General features: G+C 33.6%; 2 protein-coding genes across 2 annotated transcripts; both read left to right on the top strand.

Annotated features, from left to right (window-relative positions):
• The first annotated feature begins 1,919 nt into the window (after nt 1-1,919).
• LOC127987274 (uncharacterized) lies at nt 1,920-8,851 on the top strand. Its single transcript, XM_052589520.1, has 3 exons — nt 1,920-2,267; nt 8,271-8,372; nt 8,479-8,851. The coding sequence occupies exons 1-3, from the start codon at nt 1,983-1,985 to the stop codon at nt 8,761-8,763; spliced, it is 672 nt and encodes a 223-aa protein (XP_052445480.1). The 5' UTR covers nt 1,920-1,982; the 3' UTR covers nt 8,764-8,851.
• Nucleotides 8,852-10,047: 1,196 nt separating this feature from the next.
• On the top strand, nt 10,048-17,857 carry LOC127988228 (DNA annealing helicase and endonuclease ZRANB3-like). Its single transcript, XM_052590858.1, has 4 exons — nt 10,048-10,247; nt 12,783-13,107; nt 16,500-16,636; nt 17,532-17,857. Exons 1-4 carry the CDS (start codon nt 10,048-10,050, stop codon nt 17,566-17,568), a joined length of 699 nt encoding a protein of 232 aa, XP_052446818.1. The 3' UTR covers nt 17,569-17,857.
• The last annotated feature ends 1,219 nt before the right edge of the window (nt 17,858-19,076 follow it).

Raw genomic sequence — 19,076 nt, 5'->3', positions numbered from 1 at the left:
CAGTGGAGCTTTTATTCGGCTTCTCACAAATTCAGCTGACATTTTAGAAGATCCATACGAGACCTTTCAGCGAGAGTGAGAAGGAGAGGGCGAAAAAAGAAAGAAAGAAAGGGTAATGCAAAGCTCGGAGGGGATGGTGTGAAAAAGAAAAACGCCAGAATCCGAAAAGGGAAAACGAACGAGCGAATCAGAGGTGTGGAAATTCATTAGCGGCCCTCGAAGGGAGACAATCGCAATTATCAAACTCCTCCACAGCCTCGCGGATCCAAATAAACTTGGTCATTACGGAGAGAGCGTCCTGTCACGTTTTTGATGATCGGCTCCCTCGGGGAGACGGTGAGACAACAGCTATGAGACAGATAATGCATTTCAGCACCTCCACATCGTAAAGATGCTTTTCTGAGACGGAAGGGCACAAGGGAGGCTTTAAATGTAGACGTATGTTTTCCCCCCCGCCGTGTCCCGTGGCGCCATATGGCAGAGAGATGTGAAACTGCTGGTCTGAGGGAAGGAAATCAGTCAAACGCAAAACAGACAGCATCTGTTCCTCGCTCGGTGAGCTCGACGCGTGTTCAGACGACTGCGGAGAACTGTGACGGCCCTCTGTGGCTGTGAGAGCCCGGCCAGAGGCCCACATTAAAGACCTGTCCAAGAAATGACAGGAAAATTGGATCATTTACTCACTCCTGTGCTGTTTTTGATGCTTGCAAAAAGAGAAAAATTGCAAATGATGTCCTGGTCGCTCTTTTTTATGCAGCTACAATGAGCTCCTAAAGGTGACCGGCCTGCTTTAGATAAGATTAATATTGTGTTTAATACAAAGAAAACTTAAAAAATACTTGAGAATATATATATATATATATATATATATATATATATATATATATATATATATAATCTAATAATCTGTTAAATCTAATCAAATATATTTTAATAAAAAATAAACATTAAAATTAAACTATAATAATTCATTGAAAGCAATGAAACTCGAAACGTAGTGCTATATATTGTATTTATAAATAAAAAATATATATATTTGAAAAATAGTATAATAGTATATTTTTAATAAAAATAAATAACATTAATTAATAATAATAATAATTAATAATTCATTAAAAAAATAAACAATAGACGGTGCCATTAATGTATTTATATATAATAAATCGGATATTTGATAAAAAGTGTTTCTATTAAAAACACAATTTTATTTAATTACAGTTAAATTATAATTCAAAAAAATTAAGACTCAATACATCGGATGTTTGATAAATAGTATTTATTTTAAATTAAAAATAATTAAATGTAATAGTAATACATTAAAACACAAAAAAATTCACATTTGTGTATAATAAATAGTGTATCAATTGGAAATTCGATTATATAATAGTATATTTAAAAAAACACACAATTTAATTTATTTACAATTACATTATAGTAATGAAACATTAAAACTCAATACATTGGATGTTTGAGTATATATTTTTAATTAAAAATAATAAAATAACAGTAATTCTATACTGTTTTTTTATATAATAATATGTTATATTTTATTATATAACTATCATTTTATTAAAATATTAAAAAGCAAAATTGTTGTATATGTTTTTAATTATAATAATACAAATAATAATATTAAATTGATTTCAACGTGTATTATTAAAGACAGATGTAAGGCTTTTGAAGATGCTTGGACAATGCGGATGTATTTGATGAGATAAAAGAGATGCAAGAAATTTTTTTTACTAGTAGGCATTTATTTCTTGAATTTTATTTTATTTTATTGTTTGATTATTTTTATGTGTATGCATGTATTTGTGCATTATATATGTGTATTTGTGTGTTTATATTTAATTCTTATATTATTCTTATATTATATTTATTTTGCATGAAGTTTATTTAATATTATTACATTTTAAAACAGAACTGACGTATGGTTTAAAACAGTGGAACAAGGTTGACTCTATAGATGCAACTCATCCTCTATGTCTCTCTCTCTCTCTCTCTCTCTCTCTCTCTCTCTCTGTCAGCTCCCAGCACATCTTCATCTCTACCCGATCACCCCTCATCCTCCTCATCGCTCACTACCATCTGCATCTCCGATTCAGATTAAGAAAACGAACCAGCCACCCCCAGCACCCCTCAGACTCCACACACACGTCCAAACCTACAGGACAGTCCTGATGTGGCAGAAACACACATGGATGAATCTCAAGAAACGCAACGAAAGAATAAGTTCAGCTCACAAACTCTCTCCAGCGGTGATCCAGGTCTGTTCCAAACACACTGCCGCCACTTTCAGGAATTTATTTCCATACTACAAAAGTCATTATTTATGAGACATTTACGGGATATTTCACCACCAGTTGTACAGAAACTCTCAGGATTTTTAAATTATATTCATAATTTTAGTTGTATATTCATTAATTTTTTATATTATTAAAAAAATTATTACTTAAAAAAATACAATCTAATTTTATCTATAATTTTTGTGTAATGAAACCGTTATGATTTAATATTTTACATTATTCAAAATATATTTTAAATATATTAATAGTTGTATTTGTATATTCAACAGACTTTTATTACATTAGTCTTTTATACTGAATGATTTTCTATTTTGCCAGGTTTTTTTTGTAGTTACAAGTAACAAGACGTGAAATTTCGGTGTCATTGAATCCGAAAAGAAGCGAAGAGCGGCTTGCACCTTTTGCGAAATATCTCCCATTGCGTTCTTTAAGAGACAACATCAGCCCCTCGATGATCAAAATTACCTTCTAAGAACAATTTCACAGTTGCGTCAGCGCAGCTAAGAGCACGTCTGCGTGAAATATGGATAATAACAGGCCATTTCAAAGCCAGACAATCGACGAGCGTTCACCTTTCTTATAAAGAGTGCAATTTTCAGACACTGCAGGGTTTGTCTTAACGCCCACCTCTACGACACACGCACAGAATCCCAGCTCCCCAGCAGCACACAGTAAGCATAATGGCTCTTTAATAACATGTTGTGATTGGCCAGCCGGTGACGGCTCGGCTATTTTAGACCGCAGTAGGGTTCTGGTAACTAAGCCTCGTGGGGCGTCTTTGCAGCGAGCCTGACCCAAATGAATGTAGAACAGCTCTGTGGGACGAAATCCGGACGAATCCGATTTCTCCGAACGGCGGGATCGTTTGAGGTCACGGCGCACCTCCTGCATCCCAGTGTTCTTTAGCGCTCGCGTCACCTGACCTTTATCAGGAGCATAATGATCTCCGCTCCTCTCGTCCTCTCATTGCCCTGCTCTCTTTTTCTCCTCCTATTAGTCACTCCGGCTTTCCCATCATCTCTCTCTCTCTCTCTCTCTCTCTCTCTCTCTCATAGCTAAAGACATCCACATTCAAGGGGAGTCGGATGACTCTGTTTTCGTGTACGACTGAAGTTCTGTGTACAGTGTAACTTAACTATTAAGATATCTATAAAGATATTAGAGTCCCCACGTGTAAGCACACACTCATCTGCTGCTCATCTGATTGATTCTGATTGGCTGTCAATGTTTTTATCGTTCATCCACTGGAAAAAAAAATTGTTCTGAAAATGATTCCAACGATATTGTTTCTCTGTGCCTTCATCGTTATAGCTGTTGTGTGGACTCTGCTATTCTTTGACACTGAGAACGATTTTTAGAACGAAATCTTTATAGTTATCGTGCTTTGTGTGAACGCGGCTTTAGAAACCCAAGCAACTGCAGTATATTCTACATTCATGTTATTATTACGATGATTTTTGCTGCCGAATAGCAGGAATTTTGCGATTAAAGCATTTTATTTGACTCTTGACATTTCCTGAGCATTGTGAGTTTTAATAGGGTATCTTGCCATCAAAATGGCACCTTGTTTCTGTGAATCAGTTCTAATGAATCGTGTGTTTCAGTGAATCTAATCTAGTGTTCGATTCAGTTCTTTTACTGACAAAAAATGACTGCTTGGGGTTGAATTCAGAGTTTGAACCAATAGTTGATCTAAAATCAACCCCTTTAAAGCACTGCAAAAAAATCTCTCTCTCTTTCTCTCTCTCTCTCTCTCTCTCTCATGGTGCGTTCACACCAGACGTGAATAGAGTGTCTGGCGCAAGTGATTTCAATGTTAAGTTAATGCAAAGACGCGAATAGACAACCTGCGGCCCGTTTCGCGTGAATGAGGCGGCGCAAATGGCCCGATTCGTGCGAATGACGTGGCGCGAATTGAGCATTTCGAGCGCTTTGACACACGAAACACACGAGTTGAAAAATCTGAACTTTGGCGTAATGATGTACTCCACTGTGCTGAGCAAGCACTTCTCTGCTGTCTTTATGTGCTATCGGAAACTTGCTATTTACCATTTATGAAGTCGTGATTACGAGCTCGTTGCATTGAGCAATGGACTTTCAAAATAATAGTACAAAAACAGCATAAATGCACAATAAAATAATTGACTAATTATATAATTAATGCGATAAAGGGTTAACTTGCCAGTCCTATATATATAATTTATTCGTATGTGTGTGTGTAATTTTATTATGCTTAAAATTATTTTATATTTAGTTTTTATTTTATACTAATTTCTTTTTTTACAATATTAAAAAGACTGTTTATATTTAATAAATATATGTTTTATATTTTTTCGCCTTATCATCAGTTATTTTCAATAGCTGTGAATGTGAATTAGTACATTGTTTGTTACATAATTTTAATAAAAGTACAGTTTTATTTTATTTTTTCCTTAGTTGAGCAAATATATTTATATTTGGCACGACAATGATTTCACTGACCCTGAATATTTTTTTTTATTATTATCATTTTGAATTAAAATATTTGAAATAATATTTGTATGTCCTTTATAGAATGAAATGCATTTTTTATATATAAATCTAGTATTGTGTATTATAATAGTCTATTGTTTTAAAATTTGGGCTTTTTTTTTTATAAAAAATAATTTTTAATTTTATATGTAGTATTGTAAGTAATATACATATTATAATTATATAGAACTATATGTAAATTATACATATAAATGTAATATAAATGTCATTTTAAAATATGTAATATTTTATATAAAATATTAAATACATATATTATATTTTTACAATATTAGACGTTTAAATAATTACATTTATATTTTATTTATGTGTATAATTTAGTTAGTATTAAATATGTTATATTCTTTTTTAAATACATATTTTTAAATTCAATGTATATTTTCTGAATAATTTAGCAGTGATATTTTGTACTATTTAAAAATATATTTCACTTTTATTTATTTTTTAATTCACTTAAATTGCAGTAATAGCTGGAAATTACATTGTGAAATTAGATTAGATTACATGACATTACAGAAGTATTATAATTTTACATAAATTCATAACACCTCTGCTGGATCATGATGACATATGGTATTTCTGGAAAATAGTTCATGCTGGTGTAAAACTGCATTGTTGAGAGAGAGAGAGAGAGAGAAAAAAAGAAATAAAATCAGATAATGTTATTATTACATTCAGATATAATGTAAAATACCCACAAATAAAATGAAACCTTTACAAGCATTATAGCTAAACATTTTAGTTTAAAAGAAATTTGACTTATTCTGGAAAATACAGTACAATACAGTACATTTTGTCAGTTTTTTTTTCTACCCAATGGGATTACAAGTAATTCTTCAAATCCCTCGGGGTTTCTTTTATACCAAACCAAGCCGGATCTTCATCAGTAGCTCTGATTTAGAAATGGCCCTAAATATTCCCTGGATCGATCTTGAACACACGGTTTGATGGGCAGAGCTTCCAGTGTTAATCTGAGGGCAGATTCTTACAGTTCTCTGCAACTGTATTAAATGGAAGCAGATATAAGCAGGAGGCCTCTAATTGACTTTGATTGAGAAATATTATCGGGGTTGGTTTTTAATAAGAGCTTTTCCTCAGGCCATCTCAGCCGAGCAGTGATGAATGGTGGAGTTGAGCAGGAAGACAGAGGTAGAGCTGGAAAAGATGCGTGCCGTGGGCTGGAAATGTAATCTTTTGTCTCCCTGTGGACAGTCGTTGTGGGACGGCGGTCCAGCTGGTGGACTGGAAGGGCCGCTCTCGTTTAACGAACGCCTCTCCGCTCGCGTGAACACGGCTCGCTGTCATCATGACCTTGAGGGACGACCTTTGGGTCGCTCTTCATATTCAGATTTCTCAGTTAAAGTGACAACAGTATTGTTACCTTTTTAGATTCTCTGACTGCACCGATTTATGCGTTTTTATTTTTACTAATCATTGTTATGTAAACATTGTGTTTGGCACAGGCATTCGAGTTATTTTATAGTGTTTCAGGCACTATTCACTATATATCGCTAAATCGATCTACTGTATATCATATAATGATAATTTGTATAATGATAATTATACATAAGGATAATATAGTGATAATTGTATTGTTTAATAATTTTATACATTTTGTGTTTATTTTTAGATAATGAAAAAACATAATACAGTTTATATTTAATAAATATAGTAACTATGAATGCGAATCATGACATTATTGGTTAGATGGTTCTTAATTTCATTTAATTTAATTTTACACACACACACACATATATATATATTAGGGGAGTAACGGTATGCAAAAATCACAGTTCGGTACGTACCTCGGTTTTAAAGTCACGGTTCGGTTCATTTTCGGTACAGTAAGGGAAAGAAATGCAAACATTAACCTGCAGGTTGTTTATTACTATAAACTTTTTTTAACAATTTGTTTACAATTTTTAAAATACTTTTTAATAAAATATATATAAAATCAAAAAAGAATAAGAAATAAAGTACTGCTGCAAAGTTCTCCACTAAATAAAATACTCTCACTCTCAAACCAATATCATATAATAAAATATAATAAAAAATATAAATAAATAACTATGATTAAAGTGCAGCATTACCAATCCCAGCTTGTAGGACTGCTCATATTTAAAAAATATAACTTTTCCAAAGTGTAAAGTGCAGCATCAACAGTTTCGGTTTTTAGACCTGGTCAGATTTCGTTATAGTGTTGGATCGATCTGAATTAAGAGCAAAGGTCTGTTTAAATGCCGACGGGAGCTGCGTTTGAATTACCATCGTTTTTTCCTAGTTGTAGTGATGTTTACACTCGTGTGATTTTTTTTCAAAACCTTAGGCCGGTGACACACTGGCATATTGCCTAGAATCAGCTGCAGGGCAGGATTTGCGCTGAACGCGGAGACTTCCACCACTTAATATGTTCGTTGGAAACACGAAAATGTACTTTTGTTCCGCACACAAAATATTGCATTCGGTCATTCGGTACACACGTGCACCGTACCGAAAGCCCTGTACCGAAACGGTATGGTACGAATACACGTACTATTACACCCCTAATATATATATATACAATAAAAATTTTAAATAAAAACAAATTAATGTAAGATAAGCAAAAAATATATACAATTACTTATATATTTATATATATATTTGCAAAATTAAAAATGTATTCCACTCTCGTCCTCTGTTTAAAATAAATGTTTATAATAAATTTCGATATTTTGTGTTTTTCACATTAATTTGTTTTAATTGTATTAAATATTTTATATATTTGAATTATTAAAAAATATAAGAAAGTTTATATATAATAAATATTTTTTGTATGGATTTTCATTAGTTGTGAATGTGATATGTTATATATATATATTTTTTTATAATATTATATATTTTTATAATATATATATATATATATATATATATATATATATATATATATATATATATATGAGTAAAATAACTTGATAAATATATAAAATAAAACAATTAAAATAGACATATGTTTTTCTTTTCTGCCCTTTTAATCAGTTTTATCTATAGTTGTTAGTCGAGAATTTAGTTGATGACTACTGTTGACTTACTCCAGATTAAATATTTGCATCAAACCTTATTTATAATATATATTTATTATAGTGGTCAGATTACACCCCAGCTATTTCTATGAACACTTCTGAGCGATGACAGAAACATTTCATTCAATCGCTTTGAACAAATTCAATGAACCTGGCAGTTTAAAGGAACCGATTCACAGAAATGAATCAAATTTCAAAAACAATATCTAAACAAGCGCGGAGCCTGAAACCAGTCCAACCGTACAATCTTGAGGAAACCGTCAAATAAAAATACTTCAAATTTAATGCTGGTGCTGGTTAATTTGATATTGTCAATAAAATATTAAATATATTGTAAATATTCAGTATGTATGGTTTGGTGTGTGTTTCTCTTCAGGACGGCCTCCCGCTCCACTGTAACGTCATTCCCTCAGATATCAGACTGCAGAACTGGGAGGAACGGCCACCTGAATTCAATCATAGCGAGAACAGGAGACAGGTGTGTGTGTGTCTGTGTGTGTGTGTGTGTGTGTGTGTGTGACGGGATATTCAAGTACTGTTTCATCAGATTTCTTGAAACGCATCTGTGTGTGTGTGTCTGTCAGGTTGTGCGATTCGTGCGCGAGTGGATCTCTCTGACTGTGATGAGGCAGAGGATGCTGAGGAAGAGTGGAAGAGTGTTTCACAGCCCCGTCCTGCTGCTAGAGGAGCTCACTCAATCCCAGCGCCGGCACAGCAGCCCCTCCAGGCAAGAAACACACACACACACACACACCATTAAAGCTGGAGAGCACTGGGACGTGTGGGCGGATCTGAATCTCATAGACTCAGATGTGGGTGTCAATCAAATTAAGTGTGGTTTTGTTTGTCTGTTTTCCCACCCACACTGAAAATGTTAAACTTAAAAGTCATGGGACCTTTATTTTATTTTAATTAGATATTTTATGTAGTTTAACTTTTAATTAGATATACATTTTATGTTACATTTGTATTTAAGTTTGTAGTTTATTTTCACATTTTTGTATTTATAATCTATTTCTGAAATGTATACGCTACTGTTCAAAAGTTTGGGGTTGGTGTATATTTTTTGTTTTGAAAGAAGTTTTACTAAGGTTTTACTAAGGTTGCACTTATTTGATCAAAAAAAAAAAAAAAAAAACACTGAAATAATGCAACTTAAAATAGCAGTTTTATATTTGAATGTTTTAAAATGTAATGTATTCCTGTGATGCAGAGCTGAATTTTCAGCTTCATTCCCCATCAGTCCTCCAGAATATGCTGATAATAATATTTTTGTAGAAACCATTAAACAAAAAAAAAAAGTATGTGTTTTTGATAATAAGAACGTTTAAAAGAACGGCTTTTATTAAAAAAAATAATAATAATAATCTTATGTAAAAATTGTCACTAATTTAATGCACCCTTGCTGAAGAAAAATATGAATTTCTTTCAAAATAAATTTCATTGACGTAAACTATTGAAAAGTAGTGTATATTTATGTATTAAATGTTATTTGTGACCCTGGAGCACAAAACCAGTCTCAAGTCCCTGGGGTATATTTGTAGCAAAAAAAAAAAAAAAACATTGTGAGGGTTAAAATTATAGATTTTTCTTTTATTGCCAAAAATCATTAGATATTAAGTAAAGATCTTGTTCCATGAAGATATTTTATGAATTTCCTATCATAAATATATCAAAACTTAATTTTTGATTAGTAATATGCATTGCTAAGAACTTGCACAACTGTAAAGGTGATTTTCTCAGCATTTCCCTCAGATTCCAGATTTTCAGTTTTCAGTTGTATCTCGGTCAAATAAAGCTTGTTTATTCAGTATTTTATATCAAAATTTTGAGAAATTGACCCTTTTTACTGGTTTTTGGACTGGGTTTTATATATATATATATATATATATATATATATATATATATATATATTAACATATATTCTTATTTTTTTTGTCTATTTCTGCTATTTCTATTAGTTTATTTCAGCAAAAGTTTCACCCCGAGGCTATGAATACTGTGAGATTATTGGTTAGGTAGTTTTTAATTAGTTAAAGTTTTATTCAAGGCTTTTCCGACGCATTATTCTGTTACACAAACATCGGCTGTTTGTGTGTTTTCTGGTAGCAGGTACTGTACTGCCCTCTTCATGCCACCATGATGTTCCCTTTATGGCACTCAGTGTTCCTCACAGTCTCTCTCTCTCTCTGTCTCTCTCTCTCTCTGTCTCTCTCTCTCTCTCCAGACAGGATGTAGCTCAGACCTCCATCGCTGTGGCCCAGAAAGAGGGCGGAGCTCTCCGCATCATCAAAAAGGACAACATCGTTCGGAAAAGACAATCCTCATCCAAACCTACTGGCCCCAGCAACAGGTCTGACCACCCATAACTGTTATTAAAATTATTGTTATACAAATCTATTTTTTAAAAATAATAATAGTTGTCATATTGCAAAAATCTAGGTACAGCACAACGATAACAAATAGATACAAAAGACAGCTTGTTTTGTCACTTGTGCTTTTTGAAACAACTCAATCTGCATAATGATAAAAATGTTAGTAATTTGTGCCACTTGCTTATTTTTAACGATAGAAAGTGACGAATTACGATTGGTTTTATTTGTTGTTTACGTTCTGCTTATCGTAACTATTAATTAGACGACGTCCACCATCAAGAACATCATAGTAGAAACTACTCCAAACACTTCAGCAGCCACATAGCATCACCCGCTCATCAACTAGTGAGTGTTTCAAGCACAGACTCTTACAGTAGAATGGGTTTTAGGGAAGTGGTCACACGTGTGAACCTCTCAACCGCGAGAACGAGGGAACGACGCGGCGAACGGCTGATGAAGTCATCAACAGACTCGCGCGAGCGCCGTCAGCCACACCGAGGCCGTTTGATCCGATGTGACAGCCGTTGACTCTCGTACACTGCGACTGTGTGAGGAAGTCATCAGACCTGGCTGTCGCGCGATGAGATCTCAAACCGTGACGGGTGCTGCCGCAGGTGTAGCTAATCCACAAATGGAAATGAATACATATATGTTTTTCACTTGGCTTTGCTCCCGCGGTCAGGGTGGAGACTGTCGCTGACAGATACATATTTATGAATTTGCATCACTCCTGCAAATATATATATATAAATATATATTGCACAGTGAGTGACAATTTACTTTGAAAGTGCCTTTCGGCATGTAATTATGTGTGTAGCAGCGAACGGTTAACCTTGTAAAGCTGCGATATGAGTGTGTGTGAGTGTGTGTGAGAGAATGCTTAGTGCAGAGGATAAGGGCTTAATCCACACACACGCGAGTGCTGCGGCGTCGCCATGGAAACCGCGGGAGGAAGAAATTGCGACGTACTGAGCGCTGTCTGGGGCCGGATATTTTTAGGTGATGGAGAGAAAAGAGGAACAAACCGAGAAGAGAGAGAGGGAGAGAGAGAGAGAGAGAGTGAGAACCGTTGAGGACTAGAGAGAAAGTCGTTCCTGGTGAAGTTTAGACTCATCGGTGTGATCAAGACTAGTCTCATCATTTAAACTGGTTAGTGAAAGAAGTTGTTACCTTGATGGAGCCACAGTCTAATGTTAGCAGACGTTACACTGGTGATAAGATTTTCTTTTTTCTTTCTTTCTTTTTTTTTCAGGATAAGTAACTAAGAACAGTTTTTTTATGTATCAATATTAAAAAATATATATATTATTTAAAAAACAAAACATTTTTTTTTTCTTTGGGGAAGTACATTTGGATAATAATAATAATAGTAATTATATATATATATATATATATATATATATATATATATATATATATATATATATATATATATATATATATATATATATATATATATACACATACATACACACACACACTCATCATATTTTTGTATTTATTTATTTATATATTTATTTATTTATTTTTATTATTTTTTTGCCACGTTTTTTGCCAATATAAATAATTGTATGCCTTTTTAATGCATTTTTGTATTGTTTTATTTATGTTTTTGGAACAAACAATACATGATATAATGATATAATAATATCTTTTATTGACACATTTTTGCAGGGGTTTTTTTTCACAATTTTTGCATTGATTTATTCATGCTTTTTGGAATTGTACGTTATATATATTAATACTACTAACTACTACCAATAAAAAATTAATATTTTGTATTGTTATTATTAGTATTGCCACATTTATGTAATTTAAAAATAATATATAGTTTTATGCTAATATTAATAAATATTACTAATTAATATTTCATGCATTTTTAATATTTCATATTGTTAAAAAAATTAATAATCCTTATTATTAACATTGTTTTCATGTGCCATATTTATTTAGTTTTTTACAATATAATTAGTCACAATATTGGTACGTATTAAAATATTTATTATTAAAAAGATATATCTTCTAAAAAAAAATGTACACATATGCAGATGATATACTTATAATAGTTTTAGTTGTAGTCATAATAATAATGTTCCATATTTATGCTTTTTTGGAATATAGTCACAAATTACATTGTTTCTGAAAACTGTTGATTTGAAAATGAAATTTTATTATTCTTAAATAATGCATAATTTTTATTTGTGGCTTTTTTTGCAAACTAAATAATTCTAAAAGTGCAGATCTATCGGTAAACCGATCTCAAGTTTCTCATAAAGAGATTAGACAATTAGACACAACATTCATATTCACAGTGTGTGTGTATAGGTTTATAAGTCTCTCTCTCTCTCTCTCTCTCTCTCTCTCTCTCTCTATATATATATATATATATGTGACAACCATCCAGAAAACCTTTTAAAGATATAGCAACAAGTGTTTTTTACAGACCAGCAACATTTATATATTTCTTCAGAAAGTGTGCAAATCTACTTGCTAATGTGTGTTTGTGTCTGCAGAGAAGCAGAGAGCTCGGTGTGTGTTCAGACAAACACTACAGCCGGTTACCTGCAGGCCGTGGACTCGGCCGGGACCCCCCTGTGTCTGTCCTGCCAGAAGCCCAGCGGGGAGCACCGCGGCTGGGCAGGAGGCTTCTGCAGCCCTGCCTGTATGGAGGACTTCCAGCTGCGCTCCAATCAGGGCTACATGTGCACCGGTGTGCTGGGTGTGTGTCAGCACTGTGGTCTCGACGCCCACCAGCTGTACGTGCAGGTCCGGGACGCCCCGCACACACCGCAAGGAGATCCTGGACAACACCGGCTTGCACAGCTCCCTCTCAAACAGGTTGGGCTCATTTCTAGGAGCCTCATCTGCATATTTGGCCATATTTCTTTCTTTCCATCCATCCATTACATGCTAAAATTGCTCAAACTCTTCAGTGTGCATATTCTTAATTCCTTTTTTTTTCTTTACTTAAATGCAATGCACCATACAGTTTCAGTTTTTGTACCTTAATTAAAGCAGTCAAAGCACTCTCCCAGATATTAGATGTCAAGACTACCATAAATATAACAAAAAATTAAAGACACTGCACTCTACATTTTTTATTATAAACCTTTTGTAAACTATATAATAAAAACAATTGCAGACTGCCAGTGTTATTTATTACTAAATTAGTATTTTTAAAATGAAATTTATTATAAGAAATGTCATGCTTGCATAAATATGCCACAAAAAATATTATTATTAACAATATTTATGGCATGTTGTTATTTGTCAGTGTTAAAAATAGTGGCCGCTGTTGTTGTTAACAATAAGAAATAGTCAGTAATAATAATAATAAATATGCTACAAATAATATTTTTACTAATTTAAAAAACCAAGATGCCTCAAAATACTTCGTTTTTTTTTAAAACGTATAATTTTTCACATAATTGACCTCTATTCCCCACCGATCTGTCCCTTCTCTGACAAACGGCTCGATTTATTTCCTATTATTATGAAGCCCCTCCCTCAGAAATATGCGATGGGCTGTGATTGGCTAAACTGCCTCGAGTGCGTCTGAACATCCCGCCCCCTCAAGCTCAGAATGTGCTTCATTTGTATTGTAAACAATGACATTGTCTATACTGCTTTTCGATTTGAGCTCGATTGAGACACAAAGAATATTAATGAAAAGGATTTCGCAGAACCTGTGCAAGCACGGCTCTTAATGGTATGTTTGTTTGTTGTTGTCTCATACTTTTAGATACGCAGTTGTTTGTAAATGGTATTGCTTCTGTTAGCTTTTAATATACGGGTTTATCCTGATTAAAGCTTTAATACAGCACAGCCACCATACATGCGTCCATGTATAACGCTTCTCATTGCTTTGTGACAAATAAGTGTATGAATGAGAGAGAGAGAGAGAGAGAGAGAGAGATGCAGAGCAGGGAGACGCGAGGAACAGGATTGAGACCCGCTGCTTTTAAACATTGGTTTTGAAACGTATTAATCAATTAGAATCATTAAAAGACAGAATCATGTTTTATAGATGAACAGATTTTTACATGCACCACTAGTTTTCTCTTCCTCTTCTCTAAAGCAGCACAACATCGTCTCGACCCCCTTTGTTGCGTGTTCTAGGGGGCGGGGTTTATCTGGGTTCGTGACCTTCTGTAACAGACCCGGGAAGAAGCTCGTTGTAGTCCCTTATCAGCCGTTTTTGTAGGCATTAAACTGCCAGAATTTTAAAAGATGATATCTCCGTTGGCATTGAACTTTCAGCGCTGCAACTTTGCAGATATTGTTTACCCTCAAACAGCAACAATACAAACTAACTAACGTTAAAAAAGTGAAATCACAATCAACCACTGTTGTTAAAAAATTATTATTATTATCATTTTTAATAACAATAATTATAAAAGCATTTTTTTCAACACGCAAGTTGAAATGTCTTCAAAATGTAATGCTTCAAAATCAAATATGCAATATTAGTAAATTTTTTGAAACCAACATAATGTCACAAAATAATATTATCCTTCAAATATCATCAAATATTTTCATTAATGATAGTAAATATAATATTTGTAGGAAATCTTTATTGCTTAATTATTCATTATTATTGTTAATAATAACAGATATCATCATTAGCAGCAGCAGCATCTACTCTTCCTAGATCTTTTTCTTATTTCTTCTTTAGAAAGTCCTCTCTGAGTTTCCTCAGAAGCAGTCGACTGTGCTCCTCGTAGCTCGAGCTCAGAAACTGCGCGAGGTGTACGCAGCACCAGGACTAATTTCGTCTGGGAAGTTGGCCAGAGTTTGGGAAAAGGCGCGCATTAGTCTCTTCCAAAAGCACATTAGCCCGGAATTATCCCCAAACATTCGCGAGTAACTCGGCAGACGCTGCATTTTATTGAAAAAATATTGCTTACAGAGAAAGATAAATAAAGATGGCCTGTTTAGCTTGCAGAAGCAATAAGAGCTTAGCGGCCTCGGGCCCTGCTCTCTGCCTCTCTCTGTAGAGTTATCATCACACACACACACACACACACAGCCGTCCTTTCCTCCCCAGAGCATCCAATGTTAACACAACGCCTAGTCTTGTCAGATTGCCATTGATTTTTCCCACAGTGCATTGCTACGAGGTGCAGGTTTGATTTTTCTTCGGCTTTTCTGTTGGAGCCCCGAGCGGCAGCGGCCTGATCGATAACACGCTTTAAGCTCCGAGTGCCCTCGACGTACAAACAAGCCCGCTGTCGTACGTACACGCAAATCATTGTTACGGAGACGCCTTTCACGTTCACCGCTTCCATGTGTTTTGTCACGTACGTGCTGGTTTATCGACGCCCGAAGTGCCCCGCTCTCGTAGCGCGAGGTTATCGTCCGTGTCGCGACCCTTGAGAGTCAGGGTAATTATCGTCCGGCTCGGTTGAGGGGGAAGGAGAGGATTGAAATGCCAGCGCTTGGGCCTCGTGTTCCCAGCGCTGATCGTCCACTCGTGATTTCCTCTCCAGCTTTAATCCTCAACACCTGGAGTCCTTCATCGCGGTGGTCTGCTGGAATAAAGGGAATTATATAGAGTTTCCCGGCGGGCTATTCTGAGCGCTTTCATGTAGCGGTTCAATAAAACAACAGGAATAAAAGGGATCTACAAACAGCAACAACACTGTTAAGACGCTCTCAAGACGCTCTCTCTGGGTGCTGTGTTCTTTATAAGATAGACTCATACTGTATTCATCCATTATCAGGTGTTTTGATTCTTTAATATTGCGTTCAACAGGAAACAACAGAGTCAATTAAAGTTTTAATAGTCAGATAGCCTATATCATATAGCCCAAACCACAAATTATTGATATATTATTGATGATTAAAACAATTTTAAGTTCATTTTTTTATTTATAAATAATTAGTAATAACATTATTTGTATTAATGGTTTCAACAATATTTGTAATTGATGCAAATACACATTTTTGATATCAGTATTTTTATGAAAAATGAACAATATATTTTATTAAATATTGTTAATAACTAATAGTGTTGTTTTTGGTTAGTTATTATCATACAATTTAAGTTTTTGTTTTAAAAAGCAGCAGATCATTAAATAAACTGGGTTCTGCATATCGGTTATTGCAAATTTAGACATAATATATATTTATAATCTGTACTCAGATAAATCTGTATTGTGTCGGTCATGAGTGAAATACTTGAAGATCTGTTTGATTTGTTTGACATTGTCTGTGTTTGCATGTTGCAGCTGAATGAAATGATTCAATGTCCCGTTGAAGGACAGTTCTGGCAGGTGGACCACATTAACCCCGTGTACAGAGGAGGAGGACCGTGTTCCCTCCAGAACCTTCAAACCCTGTGTACCGTCTGCCATCGGATGCTACAGTATTTCATCCACACACACACACACACACCAATGCATATTTGGAATTGATTTAATACTTTTTAAATAGATTTATGTTTAGGTAACTATTTTAAAATAAAAACATTAAGTTATATAAAAAAATTCATAAAATATTTATGTATTTATTTATACAAATATTTTAAACATTTTTTTTAAACAACAATAATAATAATAATATTTACTATATATTAGTGCTGTCAAATGATTAATCTCGATTTATCGCATCCAAAATAACAGTTTTCGTTTACGTAATATATGAGTGTGTGCTGTGTTTATTTATTATGTTTGTATATTAAATATTTATACATAAATTAAATTATATAAATATATACATGTAAATGCATGTAAATACTTTCTAAACCTATACAGTATGTGTGTCTTTATATTTACATAATATTATGTCATTTACATAATAAATGTACACAGTACACATATTATGTAAACAAAAACTTATTTTGGATGCGATTAATTGCGATTTATCATTTGACAGCACTACTATATAGTTTTATATTTATTAATGTTTAAAATGTTTTATTTTAATTATTTGAAACATTTTAAAAGCATTGTCAATTTTGTTTTATTTATATAAATATAACAATAATAATAAAGTATATTTATTTTGTATTTTATTGTTATTAATTGATTACAACATTATTATTATTAAAAGGTTGTTTTATTGTTTTAATCATTAAATGTATGCTTTTTATTTAATATTTTTTTTAAACTATTAATTAAGTTTAATATACAGTGTTTAAAATAAATTCTGAATTTAATTGCCATTATTTAATTTTTACATTTATATCCAGCATTTAATTTGAATACGCAAACACATTTGTAGCATTTGATGGTGAATCTGTGGCGGGTGTGTTTTCGCAGAGGACCGCAGAGCAAGCCAAAGACAGAAGTCGGATGAAACGAGACCAAGCCGCCTCCAGACTGGCCTCTGACATCACACGAGTCTTCGTCAAGAAATGAGCCGCTCCGTCTGCAACTATTAAAAACCACCGATCCAGAGCTGTTGGCTTGGAGATGACCCGCCTGCCTTTTCCATGTCAGAGGCGTTATTTACCAACATCTGCCGATTTTGAGGATTGTAATTTAGCCGATTGGCTAGCTGTTTATAATCACTGCTCTCAGCAAGAGAAAAATAACATCGATCTTCGATGTGTTCGACCATAAATTAAATAAAGTCAGTAAATAAACGTTTCACATTCGGTCCTCATGCTCTGCATTTGAACAAAAAGAGTTGGTTTAATTCTAACTCTGGATGGTGAACTATGTGTTGCAGGTTGAACGCGAGCGCCGCAGGACGTGTTGGCGTGAGATGTTTCCAGTATCTGCAGGTTTTTTTGGGTCAGTGCAGAGATAGGAGGCTGTGTGGAGCAGCAGTCAGGCAGGACAGGATGTTCACTTTCACCAGTGTCTATAGAGCGTGATAAAGCTTATCTCTCCTACACGAGAGACAGAGAGGCAGATTGGCACGAGATGCAGGGTAGGTTATTCTTACTCTGTGAATACACACGTACAAGACACAGGCATGTTTGTTGCATGCACATTCGATTCGTGAGGTCGTTTTATACTATCTTGATAGTGTTTGCAATTTGATCGAATTCAACTGGAGAAAAAAAAAGGCCAATTAAATGAGTAAAATAACGGCTCTCTCTTTACGTACATAAAATAGTAACAATTGTAATCCGTCATCAAAGCTGTCCTTTAAAACTATTCTATATCAAGCTATAGGTACATATAGTGAAATTACAACTATATATTAAAATGTATATAATTTAAGTTAAATACACATGCAATCTAAAATACAATTTGACAAGTATATAAATGTGTTTTATTCATCGAGATTAAAAAAAAAGTTCATATATTTTAAATATTGAGGATTATACGCATTGATATTGACGTAAATATGTAGAATTAGCGATATATACACCTACATACTCAGAATTTGTATTTAAATACATATTCCAGTTTGCAGCTTTATTTCAAACGTTTAACTATATATTGTACATATACATATACAAAGTACATATACATTTAGTGAAACTGAAATGATTTGATATTATTTTCTAATATATTACAATTATTTTATATCATATATCATGCTATATAATATAAAAATGTTTTTCAATTATTCATATAAAATGTTTTGTTTAAAAAACAACAACAATGGCTCAAATAGAAAACCCTAAAAAAGAAAGAAAGAAATGATTTAGTTAATATGTGTCGGTATCACATACTTTTTCATCATTTAAACATTTTTAATTATAATATATACAAACATATACACACACACACACACTATATATATATATATATTGGTCAGATCCTGATTATGTAGGTATGCATGTCAAATACCTCTCTGTTAGTGTGTTGGGTCGCATGTGTTCAGTTGTGGAAGGAGATTGCAATCCT

Source organism: Carassius gibelio, chromosome B22 (assembly GCF_023724105.1).
Source record: "Carassius gibelio isolate Cgi1373 ecotype wild population from Czech Republic chromosome B22, carGib1.2-hapl.c, whole genome shotgun sequence".
Taxonomy (NCBI): domain Eukaryota; kingdom Metazoa; phylum Chordata; class Actinopteri; order Cypriniformes; family Cyprinidae; genus Carassius; species Carassius gibelio.
This window is presented reverse-complemented; position numbering and strand designations above follow the sequence as displayed.